This window comes from Colobus angolensis, unplaced genomic scaffold, assembly GCF_000951035.1.
Source record: "Colobus angolensis palliatus isolate OR3802 unplaced genomic scaffold, Cang.pa_1.0 Scaffold965, whole genome shotgun sequence".
Taxonomy (NCBI): Eukaryota; Metazoa; Chordata; class Mammalia; order Primates; family Cercopithecidae; genus Colobus; species Colobus angolensis.
In genome coordinates this window covers 46,300-54,952 of record NW_012123654.1, presented here as the reverse complement: position 1 = coordinate 54,952, position 8,653 = coordinate 46,300, and the positions used below count along the sequence as shown (strand labels likewise).

General features: G+C 38.4%; 1 protein-coding gene across 1 annotated transcript in view; it reads left to right on the top strand.

Moving 5' to 3' along the window:
- The window catches only part of TRAPPC8 (trafficking protein particle complex 8), a 15,371-nt gene extending 7,258 nt beyond the window's left edge, over positions 1–8,113 (top strand). Inside the window, exons 2-4 of the mRNA XM_011932599.1 lie at positions 4,800–4,889; positions 6,004–7,548; positions 7,883–8,113. Coding sequence (XP_011787989.1) covers positions 4,800–4,889; positions 6,004–6,238 — 325 coding nt within the window. The 3' untranslated portion in view covers positions 6,239–7,548; positions 7,883–8,113. The remainder of the gene's footprint in view (positions 1–4,799; positions 4,890–6,003; positions 7,549–7,882) is intronic.
- The last annotated feature ends 540 nt before the right edge of the window (positions 8,114–8,653 follow it).

Here is an 8,653-nt window from a genome sequence, read left to right as displayed (position 1 = left end):
GAAACCCCATCTCTACTAAAAATACAAAAAAGTTAGCCAGGCGTGGTGGCAGGCAGCTGTAGTCCCAGCTACTCAGGAGGCTGAGGCAGGAGAATGATGTGAACCCAGGAGGCAGAGCTTGCAGTGAGCCAAGGTCGTGCCACTGCACTCTAGCCTGAGCAACAGAGCAAGACTGTGTCTCCACAAAAAAAAAAAAAACCTGAAGGATGCTTCATTCAGTCCTACCCCCAGAGGTTCCAATTTGATTGGCCCAGAGTAGGGCTTGGCATCTGGATTTTTCTTAAGTTCTCCAGGTAATCCTAATATGCAACCATAAGTGAAAATAAAAATGTTTATATTTTATCCTTATTGAATCTCATACACTTCTATGAGCAATTTTGATTCCCTGATTCATTTTAACCCAATCTTCTACTTCAGCTCTGTTTATTAAACCTGTCCTGCTTCATGTACTTTCTGAATACCCTTGGTGCTTCTTTTTAACCTTAGTATTTAAAACCTTTGCTACATTTACAGGCTAGGATGTTTAGGAGTTCTCTACATCATTCTAGTGGGGTTAAAAAACCCTATAGAATCTTTGTGAAACAGGAAAGTTTTGATCAAACTAAAGTAGAAGAGTGGGTTAAATGAAGCATTCCAAAATCAAACTCTGCATGGAAGTATGTAAAAACAAGGCAGGTTCAAGGATAAAATGTGACAGTTTTCTCCTTGGCTGCACATTAGAATCACTTGGGAATTTCTGAAATTCCCAATGCTCGGGCTGATTGATTCAGTCAGATTCTCTGGAAGCAGGGTTCAGGCATCTCTAGTTTTAAAATGTCTTCAGATCATACCTATGTCCATCTCTATTAGTCATTGTTGCCACAATAATGCTTCATAACAAACCATTTCAGAAATCAGTAGCTTATAATAAAGCATTTATTTCCATACTCATGGGTCTGCTGGTTGATAATTTGGCTGTAGCTCTGCTTTGGTCTGTGTGCTGTTTGGATTTGGCACCTGAAGAAACTTAGGTTCACGTCTGTGCCACATATATTTTGGGCGCAGTTCAAAGGGGCAGCTGCTACCTGGGGTATATTCTGGTGGCATGGCTCTGGACTATAAAAAATGAGCCAAATTGCAAAAGCACATTTAAGACTTTTGCTTGCATCGAAAGATACTAATGTTTCATTGGCCAAATAGCCTCACTTCCATAATCAACAAGGATGATTCACAGTCCCACAGTGGGTGTGAATAACTGCTAAGTAGTACTCACAGTTACCACAGTAACCAAGGTTGAGAACCATTGAAATGAAGGATCAAGTGATTGGGTGTCCATGTAAAACTCAGAAACAGATGAGAGAGTATAATTGAGAAAGCTAGAGAGATGGGAGATGGTGGTCAGAGTGGGGTGACCGAGTATTATGTTAGGGATAGTTGTCTGATGTGATGGGGAAAAATTTCCTGGTTTGGTCATGGAAGTTGTGTGACTGAGTTTTGAATAGTACTGAAGATTGTGGAGATGATAGGTCCAGGATTTGGGAAGGTATTGAATAAGTCATCTACCTAGACAGTGAAGTTGTCCAAAGTGATGAGAAGACTTGGAGTTGAAGGAAGAAAACAAACTTCCCTGACACTTTTAAAATTATGCCAATAGATGGTACAAAAGAGGTAGCCAGAGAATAGTGTCTTACTAGGTGTATGCCTCTGCTTGACCGATACAGCAGGTGAATTCACAAATGAGAGGTGAAGATGTTCAAACTACACATGCTTCATCTTTACCTCAAATATTTCAAAATATCCATTTCCTCCCCCTTCCTCAAAGAATTCTCACTGTCTCACTGTGTTACTTTATTGGAATGAGAACAGAAAAAAGAATACAAACCTTAAGGTAGTTTATGATGAAAGAGTGGAGGCATCTTTACAGGAGAGGTAGTAGGAAGAAACCATTAAGAACTACATCAGTCACCCCGAGATATGGAAGATGTTGGAAGAAATACAGCATCTATTGTTGAGAGGATGATACAGTTAAAGATAGATGTAGAAACACAAAGAGAAGACATGGAGGATATAGAGAAGCATTCTTAATTTAATGGGGCTTTCAGAAAACAAGTAGAAATGTGAGGAAATGGGACAGTAGGATGTTTGGTCATGGTGGTGGGACACAGAGCAGTAGAGGTATGAGAGTAGAATAAAGAACAGGTGACAGGAGATAACAAAGATAAAATCATACTGGGTTTAGCTGCTGTGAGCATGAGTTGTTATATTAAATAATGTTTCTGGAGCTTTTGAACATGTGCTAGTCACTATTCTCAGCACTTAACATGTTTTATCTTACCTAATCACCACAACAAACCCAAGAGGTAGAATCAATTATTATTCTTTGCAGTTTACAGTTGAGAAAACTGAGGTGCAGGTAGCAGTCTTGCCTCTAGAGCCCAGCTTTTTCATTGGGTGCAGCGGTGGGAGAATGTTGTCAGAACTTTGATTTCTCAGCCCTGTTTGTGGTTCATTAGATTAGCATTTTAGAAAAACTACCATGTAAAGCAGTTTTCAAAATGTAGTCCCAAGGCCAGGCCCAGTGGCACACACCTGTAATCCCAGCACTTTGGGAGGCCAAGGCAGGCAGATTACCTGAGGTCAGGAGTTCAAGACCAGCCTAGTCAACATGGTGAAACCCCTCTGTATTAAAAAATTAAAAAATTAGCTGGGTGTGGTGGCGAGCACCTGCAATTCCAGCTACTTGGGAGGCTGAGGCAGAATAGCTTGAACCTGGGAAGCGGAGGGTGCAGTGACCCAATATTGCACCATTGCACTCCAGCTTGGGCGACAAGAGCAAAACTGCATCTCAAAGAATAAATAAATAAACAACAACCACCACCACCAAAATGTGGTCACAGACCAGGAGCATTAGTATCATCTGGGAATTCAGAAATGCAATTTCTTCTTTCTTTTTCTTTTTTTTTTTTTTTGAGATGGAGTCTCGCTCTGTCACCCAGGCTGGAGTGCAGTGGCGCCATCTGGGCTCACTACAAACTCCGCCTCCTGGATTCACGTCATTCTCCTGCCTCAGCCTCCTAAGTAGCTGGGACTACAGGCACCTGCCACCATGCCCAGCTCTAATTTTTGTATTTTTAGTAGAGACAGGGTTTCACCGTGTTAGCCAGGTTTGTCTTGACCTCCTGACCTCATAATCCGTCCACCTCAGCCTCCCAAAATGCTGGGATTACAAGCGTGAGCCACTGCGCCCAGCCTAGAAATGCAATTTTTGGGGCTACACCCCAGACCTATGGAATTAGAATCTCTGAGAGTAGGCCCAGCAGGTTTTTTTTTTTTTTTTTACAAGCTTGCCAGGTATTGCTGGTGCATGCTCAAGTGTGAGAAACATGGTTAAAGAATAGATTGCATTGTGGTGCTAATTAAGAGGCTCTTGCAGTAAAATGAGACATAAGACTTGAACTTGTAAGGAAAATGAGATACAGTGAAGTAACCAAGTTCCAGAGATGTGCAGGTGAGAGAATTGGCAGGAATTTGTGAAGAACATTGGGAGTGAAGGTTAGTGAGTGTTAGGAGGAGTCAGTATGATACTTACAGTTTGCTGCGGTAGATTGGGGTACTCTTCACTGGAATGAAGATGATGAGTTTCACTTTGGACCAGGAGATATCCAGATGTTCACATTTCTTCCTCTAATAGAAGCATTTGGATAAGGTACAAAGAATTTGACATTTGAGGATCAAATGGGAACATAATAGCATAAGTTCCTGAATATTTACTTTGGGCTACAGATTGCGCAATTGGAATTTAATTTAATGAGATGCTTCAGACTGACTGGACACCTACCCAGCAGTCTCTGTTGCCGTTCTTGCTACATGAGAAGTTTGGGGGGGAAGTTAAGGCATAGCATCAGTACAACCTGGTATGGTTTTTAAATCATCTTAGTTTTTGCTTAGGGAAACCTGATGTTTGCAGTTTGCAGTATTGTTTAAAAAGTATTTCTCAGTAAGAAGATACAAAATTTCTGAAAGTGTAAAATATATTATCTGAGCAGAATTTAAAAGTTAATGTGTATGAACTTACACAGTTACTATTTTTTCTTCTTTACTATCTTTGTGTTTATAGAGTAAAATGTCTATAATAGTATATAACTGTGCTTCATTTGTACATGTTATGTTCATTTCTTGCATTCTTGATTTGTAATCTGTACTACTCTATTCACATGTCCTCTTCTATCACTGCCTGTCTTTTTTCCTACGCTTTAGTAATTTATGAATTATAACATGGTATCAGAAAGTAGGCTACCTGAGCAAAATGAATCCACTCTAAAGGGATTTCCTCACAACTATATAGAAATCATTCTCATGTTCTTCAGAACATGATGTTGTGCAAATTTGATAGAAAAACAAATGTCAGTCTAGGCCAAGTTCTCAAAATTAAGTAATTTTTAATAAGCACAAAGATAACAGTATTAGTTGTTGGCATTTTCATGGTTTACTTTTTCTTCATTAAGTTGAAATTTTGTTTTTCATTTTGTGAAATATCTAGAAACATTTTAGTTGTTTTTAGATTAACTGTAATAAATGAAAATAAAATAGTTATATGAATGTATATATTCTGATATTTAGTATGGTCATTGTATTAATATATTTTTTATTTACAAAACAATTTGTCTTGAGTGATTTTGGAACTTGATCTCTTTCCTTCTTGAATCTGGTTGTTTTTAAGGAGCTTATGCTCTGTTACATATTCTTAAGTGTTATTTTCAGGAAAATTGCTTTTAAGAAGAAAAAAATATGTAACTTTTTTGTTTATTTTTCTTCCATAGCCTTTGTTTAGTACCAGTCACCCTTTTGCTTTCCAATTGTTCTAAGGCTGATGTAGATGTCATAGTTGATCTTCGGCATAAAACAACAAGGTAAAGATTTGTTTAGTGCAAGGTTATTTTGTAGTTTAAGGTTCAAAGTGATTTGGGAGCAATTTAATATTTTGAAATTATGCAAATAATTTCATGGATAAGAAAGTTACTAAAGCATGTCCTGGTTTTTTATTTGGTAATACAGAAGGCTTACAGATGTGTTACAGAGGTTTTAAATATTAAAGATTTTTTTTCTTGATTATAAAATAGTACTTAAAAAAAATTCAGTCCCACAATCCCACATCACATACTCCTAGAGCCAAATGCTTTTGGGAATTCAGAAATTTTTGAATTTTTGGAAAAATACTATGAAGCATGCACTTAATATTTTTGTATAACACCCCAAACAAGATCTGAGACAGTTCTCTGAAATCCAGACACACACCTATATATATGATTTTGTGTATCATAAATTTATTAACAATACTTTATTGGGGGCTACTGGCTTGTTTTCCATTTTTCAATATTATAAACAGTTTCAATATTGTAAGCATTCATGTACACACATTTATATATGGCCAACTAAAGGTTTAAAAGCTTAGATTTGAAACCGAGTTCTAACATACTCTTATGGGCATTAAATGAAATAATCCACTCTTAGCATTGTGCCTAGAAAATAGTAACTATTAATAATAAATGTTAGCTGTTAAGTAATGATGTTGCTATTATTAATAAACAGTTGGCTTCATAAAATAATTTTTAGAAATAGAATTGTTAGATGAAAGGCATATGTATGTTTGTTTTTTTGAGATGGAGTCTTGCTCTGTCATGGGCTAGAGTGCAGTGACGCAGTCTCAGCTCACTGCAACCTCCACCTCCACCTCCCAGGTTCAAGCGATTCTCCTGCCTCAGCCTCCTTGAGTGGCTGGGATTACGAGCATGCACCACCATACCTGGCTAATTTTGTATTTTTAGTAGAGATGGGGCTTCATTATGTTGGTAGACTGGTCTTGAACTCCTAACCTCAGGTGATCCACCTGCCTCAGCCTCCCAAAGTGCTGGGATCATAGGCGTGAGCCACCGCTCCTGGCTGAAAGGGATATGTTAATGTGACTTTGGGGAAAAAAATTATAAAGAAAAAATCCTGCAACTTACCATTTTCCTCCTCCCTTAGTCCAGAAGCACTGGAAATCCATGGGTCATTCACGTGGCTTGGACAAACACAGTATAAACTTCAACTTAAAAGCCAGGAGATTCATAGTCTGCAGCTGAAAGCGTGCTTTGTTCATACAGGTGTTTATAACCTTGGAACTCCTAGGGTATTTGCCAAGTTATCGGACCAAGTTACAGTGTTTGAAACAAGTCAGCAGAATTCCATGCCTGCCCTGATCATCATCAATAATGTGTGACAACTTGGACATTTGTACTGAAATCCACGATAGTCAGTTTGTGCTGGATGGGCTTTACAGCAGTATTTGATATACCTAACTTGTTATGGAGGGTGATTGATATCTTATCCCTGCAAAATACTTTGACTTGTCATTTTGTTTATGATGCAAAGCACGTTGGACTGAGAATACTTACATTCTTTTTCTGTATTTCTTTAAACCCTGAGAATAATTTACATGCTCATAATACAGGATTTCAACAGATCTGTGCACCTTATTAAGCCCCATCTTAAGAAAACACAAAGTCTGAGTCTGCTGTTACAACTTGTCAATGGCATATGAATATTAGATGATTCTGAGAAAGGAAAGGCGTTGTTGGCAGTACTCCTGTTAAGCCATTAGTCTCTAAATTCCAGCTTTACTGTGAAGTTCTATAGAGTGTTAAATACAAATTTTCCTGTCTTGCTTCACACAGTTCCTTAAAATCAGTTTTGAACTTTGGTCATAGAGTCTTCATATTTCAGTATCTGGTGGTCCCTATGGCTTATACATAACTTTGTAAAAAGAAAAAAAAAATTTTTCTGATGCTTTGAATATAGTTTTGAAAGGAGTTTTGACTTTTTCCCCCCTCATTCATCTCAGTAGAGTGTACTATTTCACAATACAATTTTTGTCATTAAAATTATCATATTCTTTATTATATAACGTTAACAATTGAGTTGATCTGTTTAAAATATAAATCTCAATTAAAAATAAGCTTTTCAAAAATGTATTATATTTATAACAAATGTACTGTAAATAGAATAAAGACATGCTATTCACTGTATAGAGTATCTGTTGATTAGAAAGTCTGGTTTCAAAATAACTTTTTATTCAGAGAATGGGCATTTGGACATAGGAAATTTCAATTCAGCTCTGCTGCAGATAAAGAAATGGGAGCAAGCGTGTTTCAAATGAAGCTCTCTTGTAATTGGAGAAGGAGGGAAGACAGGGTGTAGGGGTGGGTGGCAGGGAGTACAAGAGCCAGGGTCAGCCAAGTCTGGAGCAGATGGGGTCCTTGTGCCATTGACAGCTACCATGGTTTGTTCCATCTCAATCCCGGCACTAATCAGAGCACACTGCACCAAAGTGGGGAGAGAGCAAAAGACCCCGTTTTCAGACTGGAGATTCCAAACTTGTACTTGGAACAACTCTTCTTGAGAGAGAGGGGTGGTTAGTCTGTGTGCCTCTCTGCAACTGCTGCTCATGCTTCTGGATCTTAAGTAGGTCTCTGGCTTCTCAGCTCCTTCCGCTCTGTGTCTTAGCAGGTGTGGGACAAGGTGGAGAGGAAGGTCACATTCTTTTTTTTTTTTTTTTTTTTTTTTTTTTTTTTTTTTTTGAGACGGAGTCTCGCTCTGTCACCCAGGCTGGAGTGCAGTGGCCGGATCTCAGCTCACTGCAAGCTCCGCCTCCAGGGTTCACACCATTCTCCTGCCTCAGCCTCCGGAGTAGCTGGGACTACAGGCGCCCGCCACCTCGCCCGGCTAGTTTTTTGTATTTTTAGTAGAGACGGGGTTTCACCGTGTTAGCCAGGATGGTCTCGATCTCCTGACCTCGTGATCCGCCCGTCTCAGCCTCCCAAAGTGCTGGGATTACAGGCTTGAGCCACCGCGCCCGGCTTGGAAGGTCACATTCTAAGGACACTCATTTCCTTCTTGAGAGTTTAGGGCCATGGGCTTATCAAAAAGTCTGAGGAGCAAAGGAAATACAAGAATGAGAAGGAGGCATAATCACAGTGGTATCTCATATTTAAACCACTCAGCTGAATATTAAATTGAACAGATTGTTAGACACTAATAAAAAAATTAAACTACATAAACCTACAACTGAATATATTAAAAATAAAGCTAATAAAGCACTCAAAATTAGTTCGTAAATATTACTCAAGATTATTTATTTCTATTGCATCTGTATCCTGGAAATATGTAATGGTGTGTTTCTGTTCATCTCTTGCCAACCCTGCATTCAGTGACTTGCTGGTAGCTTGAAATCGATGATAGTGGAATGTTTACCTCAGGAAAACCAGCAAATGCTACACACCAGAGCTTGATTTATTTTTGTTGTCTACGCTAGACCTAAGAAAGTGTTGGAGAAAATGTTAGTGATGTATATTAAATTTAAAAGTGTTGCATATTTGTAGCTATTACGAGTAGCACAAATAGTTTAGGAAAATATTCCTGCAGTATCTGAAAAGTGTTAACACTTTCCAGCTGTTAACCCAGTTCAACAAAAAAGTTGCCCATATCACTGATGAACTAGTGAAGATCCAACATGTTTTCTCAATTCCTCTTCCTCCTTAATATAAACAAAAATATCAACCAGCGTTCATACTAAAATTATTCTTGCTTATCAATTGCAACATAGGTTTTCTATACAAGAGCTCAGCAACAATCAAAC